General features: G+C 42.1%; 1 protein-coding gene across 2 annotated transcripts in view; it reads left to right on the top strand.

The window, feature by feature from the left end:
* Positions 1–20,979, top strand: part of LOC122541738 (primary cilium assembly protein FAM149B1-like) — a 203,105-nt gene extending 182,126 nt beyond the window's left edge. For both annotated transcript variants that reach the window (XM_043678630.1, XM_043678629.1), the window contains 3 exons: positions 11,943–12,024; positions 15,740–15,874; positions 17,736–20,979. In XM_043678630.1, the coding sequence (XP_043534565.1) occupies positions 11,943–12,024; positions 15,740–15,874; positions 17,736–17,809 (291 nt within the window). In that variant the 3' untranslated portion in view covers positions 17,810–20,979. The remainder of the gene's footprint in view (positions 1–11,942; positions 12,025–15,739; positions 15,875–17,735) is intronic.
* The last annotated feature ends 573 nt before the right edge of the window (positions 20,980–21,552 follow it).

A 21,552-nucleotide genomic window follows, 5' to 3' on the forward strand; every position in this document is an offset into this window, starting at 1 on the left:
ACTTAATGCTAAGGTCCTAGGGAGTGTTGCTGAACAAAGAGACCTTGGAGTGTAGGTCCATAGCTCCTTGAAAGTGGAGACACAGGTAGATAGGATACTGAAGAAGGTGTTTGGTATGCTTTCTTTTATTGGTCAAAATATTGCGTACAGGAGTTGGGAAGTCATGTTGCGGTTGTACAGGACATTGGTTAGGCCACTGTTGGAATATTGCGTGCAATTCTGTTCTCCTTCCTATTAGAAAGTTTTTTTTGATTAGATTACTTAGAGTGTGGAAACAGGCCCTTCAGCCCAACAAGTCCACACCGACCCTCCGAAGAGCAACCCACCCACACCCATTCCCCTACATCTACCACTGCAGGCAATTTAGCATGGCCAATTCACCTAACCTGCACATTTTTGGACTGGGAGGAAACTGGAGCACCTGGAGAAAACCCATGCAGACACAGGGAGAATCACACAGGGAGAATCCCGCCTGAGGCGGGAATTGAACCCAGGTCTCTGGCGTTGTGAGGTAGCAGTGCTAACCACTGTGCCACCGTGCCATTGGTTTCACTGTTGTAAAACTTGAAAGGGTTCAGAAAAGATTTACAAGGATTTTGCCAGGGTTGGAGGACTTGAGCTACAGGGAGAGGCTGAACAGGCTGTGGCTTTTTGCCCTGGAGCGTCGGAGGCTGAGGGGTGACCTTATAGAGGTTTATAAAATTATGAGGGTCATGGACGGAATAAATAGACAAAGTCTTTTCCCTGGGTGGGGAGTCCAGAACTAGAGGGCATAGATTTAGGGTGAGAGGGGAAAGATATAAAAGAGACCTAAGGGGTAACTTTTTCACACAGAGGGTAGTGCATGTATGGAATGAGCTGCCAGAGGAAGTGGTGGAGGCTGGTACAATTGCAACATTTAAAAGGCATTTGGATGAATATATGAATAGGAAGGGTTTGGAGGGATATGGGCCGGGTGCTGATTGGGACTAGATTGAGGTTGAGATATCTGGTCAGCATGGACAGGTTGGACTGAAGGGTCTGTTTCCATGCTGTACATCTCTATGACTCTATGACTCTTGCTTTCTCCCCCTAACCTTGACAATCAAGAACCTATCCATTTCTATCTTAAATATTTTCAAAGGCCTGGCTTCCACAGCCTTCTGTGGCAGTGAATTCCATAGATTCACCACTGTCTGTCTGAACTTTCTCCTTATCTCCGTTCTAAAAGATAGAACATAAAACATAGAACAATACAGCACAGAACAGGCCCTTCGGCCCATGATGTTGTGCCGAACATTTGTCCTGGCTTAAGCACCTATCCATGTACTTATCCAATTGCCGCTTAAAGGTCACCAATGATTCTGACTCTGCCACTCCCACAGGCAGCGCATTCCATGCCCTCACCACTCTCTGGGTAAAGAACCTACCCCTGACATCCCCCCTATACCTTCCACCCTTCACCTTAAATTTATGTCCCTTTGTAACACTCTGTTGTACCCGGGGAAAAAGTGTCTGTCGACTCTATCTATTCCCCTGATCATCTTATAAACCGCTATCAAGTCACCCCTCATCCTTCGCCTATCCAATGAGAAAAGGCCTTGCACTCTCAACCTATCCTCGTACGACCTATTCTCCATTCCAGGCAACATCCTGGTAAATCTCCTCTGCACCCTCTCCAAAGCTTCCACATCTTTCCTAGAGTGAGGCGACCAGAACTGCACACAGCAATCCAAATGTGGCCTTACCAAGGTCCTGTACAGCTGCAACATCACCTCAAGACTCTTGAATTCAATCCCTCTGCTAATGAACGCTAATACACCATAGGCCTTCTTACAAGCTCTATCCACCTGAGTGGCAACTTTCAAAGATCTATGAACATAGACCACAAGATCCCTCTGTTCCTCCACCTTGGGATCATGCTGTGCACAAACTACTACAGCATTCCCTCCCCATGTGGGAACGTGCTGTGCACAAAAAACGACAGCATTCCCTCACTGTGTGAGGGAATGCTTTCTTATGCGGAAAGTCAGGATCTTATGCGGAAAGTCAGGAGGCATGGATAGAGGGAAATTTGGCCAATTGGATAGAAAACTGGCTAACTGGTCGAAGTCGGAGAGTGGTGGTAGATGGTAAATATTCAGCCTGGAGCCCAGTTACAAGTGGAGTTCCGCAGGGATCAGTTCTGGGTCCTCTGCTGTTTGTAATTTTTGTTCATGACTTAGATGAGGGAGTCGAAGGGTGGGTCAGTAAATTTGCAGATGATACGAAGATAGGTGGAGTTGTGGACAGTGAGGAGGGCTGTTGTCGGCTGCAGAGGGACTTAGATATGATGCAGAGCTGGGCTGCGGAGTGGCAGATGGAGTTCAACCCTGCCTAGTGTGAGGTTGTCCATTTTGGAAGAACAAATAAGTATGCGGAATACAGGGTTAATGGTAGGGTTCTTAGTCAGGTGGAGGAACAGAGGGATCTTGGGGTCTATGTACATAGATCTTTGAAGGTTGCCACTCAGGTGGATAGAGTTTGTAAGAAGGCCTATGGAGTATTATCGTTCATTAGCAGAGGGATTGAATTCAAGAGTCGTGAAGTGATGTTGCAGCTGTACAGGACTTTGGTTAGGCCACAGTTGGAGTACTGTGTGCAGTTCTGGTCGCCTCACTTTAGGAAAGATGTGGAAGCTTTGTAGAGGGTGCAGAGAAGATTTACCAGGATGTTGCCTGGAATGGAGAGGAAGTCGTACGAGGATAGGTTGAGAGTTCTCGGCCTTTTCTCGTTGGAACGGCGAAGGATGAGGGGTGACTTGATAGGGGTTTATAAGATGATCAGAGGAATAGATAGAGTAGACAGTCAGAAACTTTTTCCCCGGGTACAACAGAGTGTTACAAGGGGGCATAAATTTAAGGTGAAGGGTGGAAGGTATAGGGGAGATGTCAGGGGTGGGTTCTTTACCCAGAGAGTGGTGGGGGCATGGAATGCGCTGCCCGTGGGAGTGGTAGAGTCGGAATCATTGGCGACCTTTAAGCGGCATTTGGATAGGTACATGGATGGGTACTTAATCTAGGTTAGAAGTTCGGCACAACATCGTGGGCCGAAGGGCCTGTTCTGTGCTGTATTGTTCTATGTTCTATGTTCTATATCCCGTCAGGCCCGGGGGACTTGTCTTTCCCAAGTTTTTCAAAATGCCCAACACCTCTTCCTTCCTAACAAGTATCTCCTCTAGGTTGCCAGTCCGTTTCATACTCTCCTCTTCAACAATATGGTCCCTCTCATTTTTAAATACAGAATAAAAGTACTCATTCAAGACCTCTCCTATCTCTTCCGACTCAATACACAGTCTCCCACTACTGTCCTTAATCGGACCTACCCTCGTTCTTGTTATTCTCATGTTTCTCACATACGCATAAAAGGCCTTGGGGTTATCCTTGATCCTACCCGCCAAAGATTTTTCATGCCCTCTCTTAGCTCTCCTAATCCCTTTCTTCAGCTCCCTCCTGGCTATCCTGTATCCCTCCAACGCTCTGTCTGAACCTTGTTTCCTCAGCCTTTTGTAAGCCTCCTTCTTCCTCTTTACTAGATATTCAACCTCCCTCGTCAACTAAGGTTCCTTCACACAACCATCTCTTTCCTGTCTGACAGGTACATACATATCAAGGACAAGATCTTCCCTTTATTCTAAGGCTGTGTCTCTCCTACCAATGAAAACATCTTCCCAACATCCTCTCTGACAAGGCCATTCAATATTTTGTAAGTTTCAATTCCATCCCCCCCCCCAACATCCTTCTATATTCCATTGAGTATAGACCCAGAGTGCTCAAACATTCCTAATTGGTCAAGCTTTTCATTCCTGGAACTTTCTTGTGAACCTCCTCTGAACTTGCTCCAGGCCAGTACATCCTTCCTAAGATATCAGGCCCAAGACTGCACACAGTACTCCAAAAATGGTCCAATCAGAACCCTATAGAGCCTCAGAAGTACATCTCAGCTTTTATGTTCAAGTCCTCTCAAAATAAATGCCATTGTTGCATTAGCCTTCCTCAAGACTGACTTAACCTACAAGTTTACCTTGAGAGAATCCTGGACTGGAGTTCCCAAGTCTCTCTGTACTTCAGATTTTAGAATTTGCTCCCCCTTTAGAAAATAGTCCATGCCTCTATTTTCCCTACTCCATCTGCCAGTTCTTCGCACTCTCTCCTAACCTGTCCAAATTCTTCAGCCTCCCCGCCTCCTCAATGCTACCTATCCCTCGATACTGTGTGCAATCAGATATAACACCCTCAGTCCTGTATGAACCGTCCTTCTTCTCATTGTAATTCATTTGTCCAGTGTGCTTGAAGCTTGATTGTTCACCGTTTCCAGTCACTCTGTCCTATTTGTACCTGTGCTGGAGACTGTAATACTCTCCTGAGTTCTGCACTCTTACCTTGTTGTTTAATTTGGGTTTTCTAATTTCCTCTATAACTAAACCAGCCCCCTCCCACATTTAATTTAAAGGCCTGCCTGCAGCCCTAGTTATACGATTCGCATGAACCAGCATAGTTCGGACCGTCCCATTGGAGCAGGTTCCTTCTTCCCCAGTAGTGGTGCCAATGTCCCATGAATTCAAATCCATTTCTCCCACACCAACTTTTAAGCCACGCATTTACCTTCTTAATCTTATTGACCCTGTGCCAATTAGCTCATGGCTGAGGTAGTTATCCAGAGATTATTACCTTTGTGTTCTGCTTTCTCGTTTAGCTCCTACCGTTCATACGCCCTTAGCAGAACCTCTGTCTCAGTTTTATCTATATCGTTGGTACCAAAGTAGACCACGACCACTGGATCTTTACCCTCCCTCTCCAAGTTCCTCTGCAGCTTTAAGCAAAACAGAGTTCATTTAAACAAACACAAAATAAAACAGAATGTCGAATAACTTAACTATTGGAAATCTCAACTGACTCAACACAGCAACTTAACTAAGGAGCTGTTCCAATTTCCGTTAACATCCATAAACACATCCCTTGGCAAAAGGTAAATTCAAATGCAGGTTCTTACAGTCATGAAAGATTTCAGAGTGAGAATCCAGTCAAGAATCATCTGCTGAAGCATGGAACGTTTTTGCACTGTAGCAGCTTCTACTACAGCTACCAGCAGCTTTTCTGCTACAACTAAACAAAATGAGATAAAACCTGATGTGGAGGAGTACACACACACACACACACACACACACACTTGCATACTCACACACTCATGTGCACTCTTCTCATATACATGCTCTCTCTCAAACACACACCCTCTCACAGGCTTATACTCTGTCATACTCACGCACGAACTCTACCAAGCACGCACACATGCAAACATACACTTTCTCACGCACTCACAAGCACACACTCACTCGCTCTCTCATGCACACACACACATACATCTATGGGGTGAATTTGCATTTGCAGAATTGTATTTGCAGATACATTCTATTTTGCTCAAAAAACACACAATCTACACGTAGTCAATCCATATAACATTTTATAAATTCCTACTTTAGAAATATAACCAGTCTGACTCAAGATTGGGATACAGACAGATTTTAACCTCACACCTTTAATGCATTGTCTGAGCTGAGATGTCACCTTTTTTTATAAAACCTTGTTATCTTGAGAATATGAGTTAAAAGAAGTTCTGTGATTTACATATTAATGAACCGAAACCCGCAACCCATTCTATAAGATGAAAGACTCAACAGCAATCTAGATTTGTTCAATATATTATGGGCGGCACGGTAGCACAGTGGTTAGCACTGCTGCTTCACAGCGCCAGAGACCCGGGTTCAATTCCTGCCTCAGGCGACTCTCTGTGTGGAGTTTGCACATTCTCCCCGTGTCTGCGTGGGTTTCCTCCGGGTGCTCCGGTTTCCTCCCACAGTCCAAAAATGTGCAGGGGTTAGGTGAATTGGCCATGCTAAATTGCCCGTAGTGTTAGGTGAAGGGGTAAATGTAGGAGAATGGGTCTGGGTGGGTTACGCGTCGGTGTGGACTTGTTGGGCCGAAGGGCCTGTTTCCACACTGTAAGTAATCTAATCTAATCTAATCTAAAAAACAATATTAGATTAGTAATCTAATAATGTTTCAGTTGCAGGGGAGTGGCCAGATCTCCCAGTTCAGTTACATGACATTGCAATCTTTTGCTTTAATTTCTGTGTCTTATGACCCTGTTCCACAGCTACCTGATGAAGGAGCACCGCTCGGAAAACTAGTACTTCCAAATAAACCTGTTAGACTATAACCTGGTGTTGTGTGACTTTTGACTAGATAAAACCTGAACTGGGAGAACTGGCAACTTCCCTGCCATTGTTAAACTAGGGTCTTTCCAGACATTTCGGCACCTCTGCCTTGATGATCTCTCTGAAAGGAAAAACACAAGGCCAAAATAACATTATTAAAGTGACAACATCATCACACCTAATTAAGAAAAAAGTTCTCGTGGATGCAGTTTATTAACCGTTGGCACAGTGGCTCAGTGGTTAGCACTGCTGCCTCCCAGCACCAGGGTCCCAGGTTCAATTCCAGCCTTGGGTGACTGTCTGTGTGGAGTTTGCATAGTCTCCCTGTGTCAGTGTGGGTTTCCTCCTGGTGTTCCGGTTTCCTCCCACAGTACAAAGATGTGCAGGTCAGGTGAATTGGCCATGCTAAATGTTAGGTGCATTAGGCAGAGGGAAATGGGTCTGGGTGGGTTACTCTTTGGAGGATCGGTGTGGATGTGTTGGGCTGAAGGGCCTGTCCCTACACTGTAGGGAATCTAATCTAAACTTTGCCTCCTCCTTACCTTGCTCAGTAAAACTAACCTAATTTGTATTTGAGTAGTTAAAAGTCTCTAGTATTGCTAATTATTCTTCCACTTCTCAGGCCATTCATCTTTCTTCCTCCCTGGCTAAGCAGTTGGACCAGCACAGCCTCATGGCTTTGGCTGTGGCTTACCTCCACAGAGGAACTATTACTATCATTATTTTCCAAGGCCAAAACATGGTTTATGAACAAGACGCACTCTGAAATTCCCTCACTATATATCTGGTCCCCTTTTTCTGTCTAGCAGCCACTCATTCACTTTCTACCTGAATGTTTTTTAAATTTTGAGGTGAGCTCTGAAACATGCTATGCACAAAACTTGTAGCTTCAACATTCCTTGCTGCTGCTTGAACTCTAAAACAGACTGCTCCAACTAGAAGTACCTCCTGCACACATTATCACCCAGACTGCCAGGAGTGTTGAGGATTTCCCGCATGCCGCAGGATGTGTAAATCACAGGCCTGAGCTTCCCAGACGTTCTTAACAAAACAGAGTATGGACCTTGTTTTTATCTTATCCTTACCCCTACATAAGTATAGACTAGAAATATGATTCTTGATTTTATCAGTCAAACCCCTTAACTCGATCAAGTGAAGCAGTTTAGTTTTGAAATTCTAAAGTGTAAATTATCTGAGTAATGATTTTAAGCTATACTTACAGCCTTAGCTTAAAATAATGTCCAGTCACAAGAGACAAGGGAGAAATGCCTGCAGTCATTTAACCGCTGTCCTGTGATGTCGCACTTTGATTTTGTTGAGCACCTCGGCCATTATTCTGTCTCCTGGGACTGCTCTGCTCTCGCTGCCCTTTTTAGTAGAAGTAGGTTTTAGTACAGGGATACAGGAGTACAGTGAAAAGGTTACAATGATGCCATTTATGGCACCATCTTAGCTGCAAGGTATCTAGGTTCAAAATCTTAGATAAAATGTAGAAAAATAGAGAAATAAGTTAAAATTTCAACATTACAGTTCTTGTCAGTGTAAAGTAATAAATAATAAATAAAGTTTTAAGTTCCAAATTTAAGTCCTTCTTTAGCTCTTGCTCGACGCTGGGCTTTCCCCACAAGTTCTCTCTCTCTCTCTCACACACACACACACGGGGTTTGATCTTTCTCCTGCGCTAGGCTCAATCTCTCTCCCACGCTGGGTTCAAGCTCTCGATCCCCACACTTTTGCCATGCCACCTTGCCATCTACCACCATCTGGGTCCACCAGCCCTTTTTAACCTCTCTTCCCCCACTCCTAAGTACTACACAGGTCCGCCACTAGTTTGTCTGCTTCTGGGACCCCTACACTCTTGCTGCGATTGGGTTGGATCTTTTTGTTTTAATGTTTCCATATTGTACATTGTGATACAGTAAATTAGTAGGTGCCCTTTTTACAGTCTTAGCTGCCAGCAATGGGCTTCAGCAATATCCCACATGGGTCACTTTAACTGGGACAGCCACCATTTGTGTTTCCTGCATCTTTGTGGGGAGAGTAGTCCATTGCAGTTTAATGGTAGCTAGCTGTATAATCTTGTGATTTGCCATGACAGTACATTTGTCTGAAGATTGTAGTTGGTTTATTTCTTTGTAGATGTGTCTGTGCTCAGCAAACTTGGATCATCAGAAGAAGTGAGGAAGGTTTTGTTTTCTGTAGTCTTCACAATAGAAACCCAAAATAGCCAGACAAGAGTTCAAAATGGGAAATACTTTGTAATTGTTGCTCAGGGGGGGAGAGAAACTTAAAATCAGTTAATAAAGAAAGTGATATGCTATGTTATCTTGAGTTGAATCTTCATGTAGGTAATGGTTGAGAGGAGATACCACATACTGCTCTCATTTGTCCTTTGTTACACTTGCTTTCCATGCCTTTTCAAGTGTTAACATTTGATTTTTGTTGATCAGAACAAAGCACTACATTGGGATTAATTTGGTATTGATGAAGTGAAGTGCTGTTATGGACACAAAATTTAACAAATGCATTCAGCACTACAATGGATGAAACCTAAGAAGTGTTGGATTCAATTTTTGTTTTGCTCCTCTGGAACCCGATACCTGTACCATGGTCGAAGCAGTAACCGCGATGAGGGCAGAGCGGTAGACATTGTTTATTTGGACTTTCATAAAGCTTTTGACAAGATTCTGCATAGTAGATGAATTAATAAAGTTACATCATATGGGATTCAGGGTGAACTTGCCAACTTGATACAAAATTGGCTTAATGGGAGGAGACAGAGTGGTGGTGGAAGGTTATTTTTCAGATCAGAGTCCTGTTACCATCAGTGTTCCACAGGGATCAGTGCTGGGTCCACTTCTGTTTGTCATTTGTATAAATGATTTCAATGAGAATCGTGTGATGGTCAGATGGATCCCATTGACTCAGTTTTTTGATTGGGGTTGCTGAACTGGCCCAATCAAGGAGTCTTGGCTGATAGATATAAACAGGAGGTCTCCTCAGTCTAGGGACTGGCTGATGACCGGCCATGTATAGTGAACCTGTAAATAAAGGAATACCAGTCTTTGTTCAATTATTTCAAGAATATAGAAGGCATGGTTAGTAAGTTTGTGGATGACACCAAAATTGGTGGTATAGTGGTCATTGAAGACTGTTATCTAAACTTACAAAAGAGATGGGGTGGCAGAGTGGCTCAGTGGTTAGCACTGCTGCCTTATAGCACCAGGGTCTCAGGTTCAATTCCAGCCTCGGGCGACTGTCTGTGTGGACTTTGTACATTCTGCCTGTGTCTGTGTGGGTTTCCTCCGGGTGTTCCAGTTTCCTCCCACAATCCAAAAATGTGCAGGTCAGGTGAATTGGCTGTGCTAAATTGCCCAGAGTGTTAGGTGCATTAGTCAAAGGGAGATGGGTTGGGGTTACTCTTCAGAGGGTCGGGTTGGGCTGAAGGGCCTGTATCCACACTATAGGAAATCTAAATCTAGATTTTGATCAATTGGGTTAATGGGCTGAGGAGTGGCAGTGGAGTTTAATTTGCACTTTTGTGAAACAAACCAGGGCAGGACTTACAAAATTAAAATTAGGGCCTTGGGCAATGTTATAGAACAGAAGGACTAGGAGAAAGTGAGGACTGCAGATGCTGGAGATCTGAGTGTGGTGATGGAAAAGCACAGTAGCTCAGGCAGCATCCGAGGAGCAGGAGAATCGACATTTCAGGCAAATGCCCTTCATCAGAACAGAAGGATCCCTAGAGTTCAAGTACATATTTCTTTGAAGTTTACATCACATGTAGACAGGATGGTTAAGAAGATGTTTAACATGTTTGCCTTCATTGCTCAGATCTTTAAGTATGTTGAGGTTGACATCATATACAGGACATTGATGAGGCCTCTTCTGGAGTACTGTGTGCAGTTGAGGTCACCCTGCTATTGGAAGGGTATTATTAAAGTGGAGAGGGTTCAGAAAAGAGTTACCTGGATGTTGCTGGCATTGGAGGGTTTGAGTTCTGTGGAGGAGCTGGACTTTTTCACTGGAGTGTGGGAGGTTGAGGGGTAAACTTATAGAGGTTTATAAATAGTATAGATAAGGTGAATGGCAGGAGTTTTTACCCTAGGGTGGGGGATTTCAAGACTAGGGGACATATAAGGTGAGAGGGGCATTTCGTTTTGCACAAAGTGTGTTCTTGTGTGGAATGAACTGCCATAGGAAGTGGTGGATATAGGTACAGTTACAACATTTGGATGAGTACATGATTAAGAAATGTTTGGAAGATATGGGCCAAGTGCAGGCAGGTGGGACATGTTCAGTTTGAGATAATGGTCGGCATGGACCAAAAGGTCTATTTCCATGCTATTGACTCTGTAACCCTCATAACAGTGCCCTCATAACAAAGCTGTGGACGAAGTGCTGGAAAGTGAGATGAGTTTCTGATCAGCGAAGACTCAATGGCTGAAGGATGTTTTTTGTGCTACAGACTTTTATCAATGAAATATGTGGGGGAGCACAGAGTATTAATGAGTGGAGAGATTTGGTGAAGACTGTTGAAACCAGGACTTCATCCTTGTCTGTGCTCTTGACCCCATGGGTATGATACCCATCACTGTCTCAAGCTGACATCAGGTTGAAAAGTCCATCCAGCATCTGAGAACCTACAAGTCCACTGGCAAAGGCAGAATCCCCACTGAAATAATAAAATACAGTGAAGAAGCACTCCTGACTCATTTCCATGACCTCATCTTCCCCCAATCTCTTCAATTGGAATGAAGGAAGCATGCCAGAAGACCCCTGAGGTGCCATAATTATGACCATCTTCATGGTGGCAAGACTAATTGTGATAATTACATCCCTGTTGGTAGTTATTCCTACTGTCCATAGGGAAGATCGTTGCAAAAATCTCCACTCAGGAGACTTCTCAATTCACGCCTTGGGCCATTAAACATCACACAATGCTAAGGATACCTAAGTTATGAATCTTCAGTGTTGTAGTTGCAGCTGGACAGACATTCACAAAGGTAGCTGATGAAGAAAAGTGAACAAATATGCCCTTAAAAGGTCTTTCTTTCCCTTCCCAATATGGGTGCATCCTAGGGTCTGCAGCTAGGGTGAATGGAGCTTGCCCTACCGTGGATCTATTGGCTTTCGAGGTTTGGTCAGGCGACTTCGGGTATTTGTGTATATGTGGTGCAGCCAAGGAGAAGGGCTAGGTAGAGCATGGTGGGAAGCTGCAAGCATGGCAAGTGGAGCAGTGACTGGGTCTGATGTGGGATTGGGATAAGGAATGTTTTCTTGGGAGCTACAGACTTTTTTTAAATCAACACCTGATTCTTTTCCTGTAAATTCTCAGACATTTTTAACCAACCTCTAGAATAAGTGAGACTTGTACCCAGGCCTCCTAGCTCAGAGGTAATGGCAGTATCACTGCAACACAAGAGCCCTGAGCTGCAGACTCTTACGTTCTTTCTGTTGATTGTGTCATTAATGAAGTAAATATAAATTAACAACAGAGAGTCATAGAGATGTACAGCGTGGAAACAGACCCTTTGGTCTAACCCGTCCATGCGAACCAGATATCCCAACCCAATGCCAGCACCCAGCCCATATCCCTCCACTGGCACAGACATTTAGCTTCACAGTTTCTATGATAGTTTTTATTTCAGAACAATGTGAAGAGAGACAGTAATTACAAACGTTGTATTCTTGTGGTTCTTTCCAGTCAGATATTTCTTACCACCGGTCCTTCACCGCTCTGGAATATGCTCATCACGCACACACTGACAGGAGATTTGCTGGACCAGGTAAATTAATGGTGTGATTTGAACTGTTTAACATTCATTTGGTGCACCCCAACTTCACTATCAAGTGGCAAATCAGCACCTTATCAAGTTTTTCAGCTCTGCAGATAGAGAGAGAATGAGAGTCAGTCCGGCACTGCATGATATGAAATCCGCGAGACAGACGTAGGGAGAAAAGAATTTGCATTCAGATGGCAGATTTCATAATCACAGTTCCCAAATTTATGAATTAGTATATTTAAAACTAATAGCTCACAAAGATCCTAATTGATGCAAGGTATGGTTCAACAGCAGTGAGAGAATCTATTTTTTAAATGATTTTTGATAGAGGAATGCATATTCAGTGGGACAGGTAGACTCCCTTACTCTCATTCACAGGGTGCCATTAAGATTTCTCTGGAACACACACAGGTTCTCTTCTTAACATCTCACCTGCGGAGCTGCACAACCTTGGTACAACTCTCTGTTAGTTGAGTATTGATTTACATAAAGATAAAGCATTATAATTAAGGATTCTCTCCAAAAAGAGAAGTGCTCTGGAACTTTGACTGGCTAAGGAGCTACATATTTGTAAGTTCTATCGAAGCAAATAAAAGCTTATAAAAGATTCAGGCTCTAGTTCTACTTTTCACTATTGAATTTAAGATGAATGTTGGTACTACGAAAAAAATGTAAAGTTGAAACCTTAATGGCGTTTGTGAAAAATGGCAAAATGTAAATCTAAATTGACAGGGAATCCAAAGCCCAATCATGTTTAGCTGTTTCATCAAAGACCTTTCTTCTCATAAGATCAAAAGTGGTCATGTTTGGTGACAGTTGCACAGTGACAAACCCTCTAAACCATTCACTGTTCAGACTTTGAAATATATTTATGGGCGGCACGGTGGCACAGTGGTTAGCACTGCTGCCTCACAGTGCCTGAGACCCGGATTCAATTCCCGCCTCAGACTGTGTGGAGTTTGCACATTCTCCCCGTGTCTGCGTGGGTTTCCTCCGGGTGCTCCGGTTTCCTACCCGTAGTGTTAGGTAATGGGTAAATGTAGGGGTATGGGTGGGTTGCGCTTCGGCAGGGCGGTGTGGACTTGTTGGGCCGAAGGGCCTGTTTCCACACTGTAAGTAATCTAATCCCCATTCCTTCAGTGCTGCTGAGACAAAATCCAGAAACTCCCGCCCTAATGGCGTTCTGTGTCGACTTACATCAAATTAACCAAAGCCATTCAAGAGTCATCTGACCTCCACTTTCTCAAAAGCAACTAGAGATAGGCAATAAAGATGGCATAACAAGATGTCCACATTTCATGAATGAATTTTTTTAAAACCCGCTGTCAGTTTCACCCTGCCTCCAGCAACACGAGTCCTATGTCTGTGTTCCCTCTGCCTGTAGCAACACCAGTTGTGTGTCAGTATTCCCCATGTCTGCAGCCACACCAGTCCTGTGTCCATGTTCGCCATGCCTGTACCCATATCAGCCCCAGGTCAGTGTTCCCCCTTCCTGCAGCAACATCAGCCTGAGTCTGTATTCCCTCTTGCTTCTAGGAACACTAGACCCATGTCTGTGTTCCCCTGCCTCCAGCAACGCTAGCCCTGTTCTGTCTTTACCCTTTCTGCAGCAACGTTAGCCTGTGTTTATATTCCCTGAGGATCTAAAATTTGAATTTAGGTTGTTGTCAGAAGCAACAAGTATATGTAGATTTTTACAAACCACAAATTGGCTTTTCAATTTAAAATAACACAACAAAATGGCTGAGAATAATGATTGAACTCTGTGAACTTGTACTGCTGTTTTGCAGAATTAAGCTAAAATCCAAAGATAAGAGAACAATGGAGTTTTCATAAAATAAATACTGATACATTAATTGACCATTCGAACGAACCTTGAACTGCTACCACGACATGATGATTTACATAATTAAGACCCTTTTCCCAGGGAATATCATTGGATTAGCCTGTTGTAAATCGTGTCACCTTATAATATGTGATTGGTCTTTTCCTGTAATTAAGGCTGTACTGTCTCTTAAAAAGCATAAATAATGTGTTATTTTCGAATGTAATTGCACAACTTCATCACGGAACACAGAACCTTTAACCTCTGTGCCTTACTTTAATAAACTAATGACCCTTGCTTTGTACAGACTGCATTCCATTGATTCTTTTGACCGCTTTCGAACCAAGAGGCCCCTTTGGAGGGGTTTAGATCCTCACTAGTAACAATAGCCCCAAAGTCTGTGTTCCCTCTATCTCCAACAACACCAGTACCGAACCTGTGATCCCATACTTGTAGTGACATCAGCCATGTGTCTGTGATCCCCCTGGCTGCAGCAACACTAACTCTGTGTCTCTGTGCGTACATCACCATCAATCTGCCACTCATTTCCTCTTAATCGATCAGCAGCAACTCCTTAAGCCAACTGTCCCTCCTCCAAATATCATAGAATTTCTCCAGCACAGAAGGAGGCCATATAGTTTACCATCTCTGCACTGGCTCTGCACTCAGTGGAAATCACTGAGCATCTCAGTAGCAGTCTTCCTTGAGCCATGTGTACCGTTCCTCTACGGATAATAAAATTTAGTAAGAGCAAACATCCTGAATGCCTCAATTGAATCGACCTGCACTACAGTCTTAGGCTTCACATTCTACACCCTAACCACTCACTTGTAGCAAAAGCTTTTCTGTCAGCATTGCTTCTGATCTCTGATTTTCCAACCTTCCACCCTTGGAAACACTTTCTGTCTGTCACAAACCCTCCATACCCCTCATTGTTTTGAACACTACGATGAAATCTCTTTTCGATTTTCTTTCCAAGAATAACAATTGCAACTTCTCTAACCTTTCAACCTAACATTGCAACAAAATTTCTTCATCCCTGTATCCTTTTGGATCTGTTCTGCACTCTCTCTAATGACTTGGTAAAGTGCAGCACCTAGACCTGAAATCATTACTCCAGCTAAGGTCAAACTAGCAATTTATACAAAGTTTGATGCAACTTCCCTTCCTGTCAAATTATGTGCCTATATTAATAAAGCCAAGGATTCTGTATGCTTCATTCATCACTTTTTAAACATGTCTTGACATTTTCAATTATTAATGCAGATATATGGCCAAGTCACTTAGTTTTGTAGCCACCTTAGTGTTATCCTTTATTTTATATTACTTTTATTTTGTATTACCTTTATTAAGAACATTCTTACCAAAATGAGTTACGTCACTTTTTTACACCAAACTTGCCTGCCCATTCCATCATCTTACTTATATCCTTTTAACCTTCTATAGAATATCCTTCTATTCTATCCTTTTCACAGTTCACAACTTTTCCAAGATCTATTTTATCTGCAAATGTACCCAATATATTTTATATATATAGAAGAACTGCAAGGATTTAAACACCAAACTCCTGGAGAACTCTAAGACAGCCTTCCCTGTCTGAAAATTATCATTCATCATTTCTCTGATTCCTGTCTCCTCTTCAACCATTATCTTGTCCCATCCTCATTCTCTTCCTTGTTAACCCCGCCTTCTGGTTCACAGTTTCTTCACTGTTGTAACTGCTATGGAAATGCAAGTTGATATGAGTATGAGTATCTGTTACAGCAAGGGCTTGGAGGCTGAGAAACCTCTGAGAGAGCATCAAACAAAGAAGATTGAGGGTCACTGAGTGACCTGTAAATAAATATTTTAGCTATTTGATTAACTTAATTGGATTGCCATTGTTTATTCCAGATTCCAATTCCACCGGAGTGACTGAACTGAATTTGAATAGTTCCAGCTCCTCTCACCTCGAAATGTTGCAACATCACAGCCACAGTGGGTCACTAATTGAAGCTGAAGAGAAGGTGGAGGAGCAGACGTCACTGGGTAGGACATGGTTAGAACGGTTAGGAACATGGCAACAGGAATGGCCAATGAGCTGCCTGAACCTGAATTAGATTACAGCTGAGGCGGGGTTCTATATTTCTGCTGAACTACTTATGAAGACATTCTTTCTGACATCATCCTGAGCAACAAGCTCCAACTTTAGGCTTGCTTTGGATATTCCCACTAGAAAAAAATAGTCTTCTGTACCCACCCTTTCATCTCCTTGATTCATCTTCAACAACTCCATCTGAATATCATTTATCCTTTATATACAAGAGAATTCAAGCCTAGTCTATGCAACCTGGTCCATAAAACGTAATCCCTTTATTTCTGGTCACTTTCTGGTGAATTGGTGCTACATCCATTCAAGAAGAATGTCATTTACTTCCGAGATGCAGGGCTGACAGCTGAATACAGTGCTACAGTAAGGATCTAATGAGAAATTTACATAGTTGTGATCTGACTTCCACTCTTTTAAATTCCAATCCTCTTGAAATATGGGTTAACATTCAATTCACCTTTTATATGTTTTGAATTTGTCTGCTAATTATTAGCGAGTGCTGTTCTTGGATCCTCAAATCCCTCTGCTCCTTCACTGTTCTCAGGTCTCACTACTTAGCAAATATTATCTTTTAGAAGTCCAGGTTGGATGATTTCACACTTTTCCAATTTGAACTCCATTCGTCAGTTTTATCCACTCACTTTAATGATTAGTATTTTCTTGCAACACTTATTTATATATTCCACTGTGACATCTAACTTATCAATGAACTTGGAAATGTGACTTTCTATTCCTCCACCCAAGTTGTTTATAAACATAAGCATAATGATCCCATTACAGATCCCTGTAGAATCTCATCAGTCATATTTTCCTACTAGTTGTTTCCTACCTTCTAATCAACTGCCAATCCATGTCAATAAGTTGCCTTCAATTCCTTGTGCTCTCACTTCTTAAATGTTATCAGAACCTTTTTAAGTGACTTCTGAAAGTTGAAACAAGCAAATCTGAGACACTGCCTTATCCACCAAGCTAATTATTGGCTCAAACCATTTAACCAGCTTCAGTAGACATGACTTATTCTATACAAAATCATATTGGCCTTCCCTCAATGGCTCACATTTGTCCAACTGTTTTGTCACTCTGCCCCTCAGACCAATGTATAAAAACGTGACTGCATTAGATTAAAAAATTGATCAATTCCTCACTTGTCCTTTTCTTCAATAAAGGGAAGGTCACCCGTCACTTGATTTGGAAGATTGCCAATTACTGGATCAAGAGAATGTTATGATAATCATTGATCATGACTGTAGCAGCTATACCTATCTCAGAGACTTTGCGACCCTGGGGTGGACAACATGGAGTGAGGGAAAGTTGTCTATCTTTAGCCTCTTCAGTTTCTCTAAAATCATTTCATAACTTCTATTAGATTTAATTAGATCGTCACTTTGGTTTATTTTTAGTATTGCTTATATCTCTGGTATTTTCTTCCCATCCTCCACTGCAGAGACTGATATTTAATAAAGCTGTCATTTCCTGATTTTCAATAACCATATCACCTATGGCTGTCCTTAAACGGTTCACCTTAAATGGGTCTGGGTGGGTTACCTTTCGGATGGTTGGTGTGGACTTATTGGGCTGAAGGGCCTGTTTCCACACTGTAGGGAATCTAATCTAATCACAGCCACAGCAGGTCACTAGCTGTAGAGCGCAATTAAGAGAGGCTTAGGGATAGGTGGGAAGATGGATAGGTAGGTTTTGGGGTGGTGGTGGCAGGTGGGTAAGAAAATAGAAAGGGACTATACACTGATCGGAGCTATGTGAAAAAGAAAAGTGGAGAATCTATGTTTCTTTCTGTATCAGGTCACCATTTACCGCTCCCCATCCCACCTCTTATTCGTGGAGGCATTGGCTCAAGAAGCAGGACTGCGTTATAGAAAACAATAGAAGGGAGCTTCATGGAGGAAGAGTCTACCCTACCCATTCTAGTGAGTGATGTCTGGACCAAAGCATGTTGTTATTTGCACAATTCAGGAACATGGCCAGCAAGCAGCACACCCTCTCTGTCAAACTGAGTGGTTTTATTCAGAACAATGACTGATGTAAAATATGTTATCAACCATCTGTTTAGGTTGGATGCAACATAAAAGGAATTTTCAGTCCATTTACTGTGAGAACCAAGTAGCGATGAATTAATCAAATTCCTGATTGCTAGCTCAGCAAAGCCTTTATCCATAGATTGATATTTACGAGGATAGAAATGCGTCAGTTTAACCTGATCTGTTTGATTTATCTTCTTCCACACAGGCCTCTGCTAGCCATTAAAATGATTTCAAAGGAAGCCTGTGGCAAGTGTTGAAAACTTCCTGCCTCCAGTATCTATGACTAATTTGGTCACAGTTTTGAGATGCTGGATTTGCAATTGGCTGTTGAAATTACCTTGTACTGATCTGTAATGAGGGAGTGAGGGGGTCCCAGGAATGTATGGCCTTAAAATGGGGTTCCTAGAAAGTGTGTGAGCTAGGTCCTAGACACATGTGGGATGGAGTACACATGGGAACCTGTGGGAGGAGGGGGTACCAGGAACACCTGATAGAAACAAGTCCCAGGAGTATGTGAGAGGGAGTGGGTTTGGAATGTGTGGGAGTTGAGGATACTGGGAATGTGTGCGGGTTAGTGATCCCACTTGAAATTGGCTTTTGGAAAATGTTGTCCACATTCTGATTTGTGAACATTAAATTACAGAGAATGTAATGATCTTTTAATATGGTCTGGCAGAGGCCTTAGTGGACACATGACCTCTTGCTTCACAACCTCCATTATCTGTCTCCCTGCTCTTGCAAACCCCATCAAAGGAGGATATATGTCCAGTTACTCTGGCTTGAAAACATGGGTAGAATTTTTGTGAGTGAGCCCAATGTGAACATAAAATGTCTATTGATGCACCAAGAATGAAGTGATAATGAGGACAATACATTTGTCTTTTCACCCTTTTCCTGCCTTTGGGAATTAAAACTCAGAGTCATCTGTTCGAACAAGTTTATAAAGTTTATAAGAATAATATAATTGATTGATCCACAAACAGATTAGAATCACACTTTGTAACTTATTCCAAGGCTCATTGTTTCATACTTGTGCTCTAAGTCGACGTTAAAACTGCTAAAGAAAACATTGCTGGTCAGCAACACTGACAGAGATATATTGCACAAATGCTAACTGATACTCAACTGACAAGCGGTTTAGCAGGGAAGGGTAGATTCACTTCAATTAAGTACACTACCCAGTACTGATCTGAACAGCTTTTTGTCTCTGATTTAAGCAGACATTGTCCACATTATTCTAGAATTGAAACTAAAATGTTTAATCTGTATCTATTAGACTGCTATTATGTTAAAAGGGACATAGGAATAGGAGAAAGCCATCTAGTCCCTTGATCTTGTTCAGCTACTCAGTGAAATCAGAGCTGCTCTATGACCTGAGTCCATATACCCAACCTTGCCCCTTATTTGTTAATATATCTGGATAATAAAACTATTAGTCCCAGTTTAATACGAGCAATTAATCCAATGTTGTTTGGTATTTACAGAAGAGAATCCAAATTTATTCCCCTCTGTGTGGAAAAGTATTTCCTAATTTTACTGCTGAAATATCTGGCACTAATTTTTAGGATTATAGATTCCCCAGCTAGTGGAAGTAGTTTGTCCACTTTTATCTGTTTTCCTTAATATCTGAATAACTGCTTAAATCACCCTGAAAGGTCTAAATTCCTGGCAATAGAATTCCACTTTGAAGATTCTCTCTTCATAATTAGCAGTTGCAGTATCATTCAGTTACTCTACACTTCCTCCAAAGCCAAGAGTGTCTTTCTGAAAATCTGTTGGCCAGCACCATTCAAAATATTCCAGAGATGATCTATCCAGGACTGTATACCTGTCAGTGGATCTCTCCTTTGTTTAGTAGGTGTATAATTTTGCCAAACTGAACCTTGTAATACATTCAAAATAAAATTATATCTCCAGATGAATTCCATTTCCCTTTGACTCCTGCTCAAATCATAATTGCACAGGATCCAATCTACTCACTTGCCAATACTTTACATTAGATTTTAGTAGGTTAATTACTGTCTTTAAGGATTATCAGCACTGGGAGCAGGAGTAGACAATTCAGCCCTTCGATCCTGCTCCACCATTCAAAATGATCATGTCTGATCTCATCGCATCTTCAACTCATCTTTCCTGTCTGCTCTCAATTAACCGTTTACTCATTAAATATCTGTTTAGTCCATCCCTGTCCTTGTTCTCTTATCATCAGCTGGCTGTGCTTGTGATTTGAGAGACCAATCAGCTGTGAACTTTACGTTTTCTGTGACCTTTGCACTACTTTATACTGTGACATTTCTCCTCTGCTTTACATTTTCACCAGTATTAAAAATTACTTTGGACTTCCATTGGTTTCTCATCAATGACAGCTAAGTCAGCCTGGGATGTAGCTACATCATTCCCACGCTCTCAGCTGAAAATACTTAATGTCTTGAGGCATTTCGGATTGAGGTCAAAATCAGCTCTCTCAATCCTTCTCTCCTCCAAATAATGCTCAATGTCCAAAGATGATCTGTGAAGTCTTTGTTGGATCCAGTTTCACTCCATCTTCACCCTTCTCTTCCACATCCAGTTCGCCATCCTTCCCCTCCTTTCCACTCCCTGCACAACTCTACCCTCTACTTCCATTTCTTCCTTCCTTCCATTTCTAGTTCCTGTGACCAGCCTTCCATTTCCAATTCTCTCACTTCACCCACTCCTCAGATCCTCTAAATATCTTCTGCTCTTTAGCTATGCTTTTCTCTATTCCCAACCCATTCACAACCACATACAATGAACACTTGCCATTTCCTTTATCCATCAGTTCTGCAGTATCAGGTGAATGTGTATAATAATCTTCATGCCACAGTTTCTGTTCTCTAACTTTCAGATGTCTTGTCAACCAATGTTGTTGTGTTCAGAGTGTGGGAGAATACCTCAGGATCACAAGACATTCTGATCGTCACTGTTTGGTGATATCCATGAGAGGATCAGAGGATTGATTGATTCATTTATTCATTGTTCAGAGGTCAGAGGATTGTGAGGATCACACAATAGTTCTGCCTCAGATTGGGATCCATACAAATCTTATGCATGTGTTGGTAGTGTACAGACTGGGGTATGTGTAATGGGTCGATATGATATTGTACTGAACAGATTACAGATTCATTTTAAGAAACTGTAAAAGCTGGTTTATTGCTGCAGCAAAGATTCAAATGCTATTTTGGTGTTATTAAATTTTTGTAAATTTATATGTCAGAATTTTTATAAATTTCTTTAGTTTTGATTATACAATAAAATTTGTGTTAACATGAGGAATATTTGCTATTAATTTTGGTTGACTGATTCTGTTACTCATCCATAATTTGTCAATAATTTGTCACTTGAATTCTCTTTCTGACATCTGTTTCTCAGTTAAATGTTTTCCCTCTCTTCTATTTCATTTCTCTCCAGAGACATAGAGTTTTACAACACAGAAGGTGGCCCTTTGGCCCATTGTGTCTTTGCCAGTCAAGCACCTATTTATTAGAAATTCCATTTCCCAGCATTTGGCCCATAGACTTTTTTGTTACTGAATTTCAAATGTTCATCTAATACTACTT

Source organism: Chiloscyllium plagiosum, chromosome 38 (genome assembly GCF_004010195.1).
Source record: "Chiloscyllium plagiosum isolate BGI_BamShark_2017 chromosome 38, ASM401019v2, whole genome shotgun sequence".
In the NCBI taxonomy this organism is placed as follows: domain Eukaryota; kingdom Metazoa; phylum Chordata; class Chondrichthyes; order Orectolobiformes; family Hemiscylliidae; genus Chiloscyllium; species Chiloscyllium plagiosum.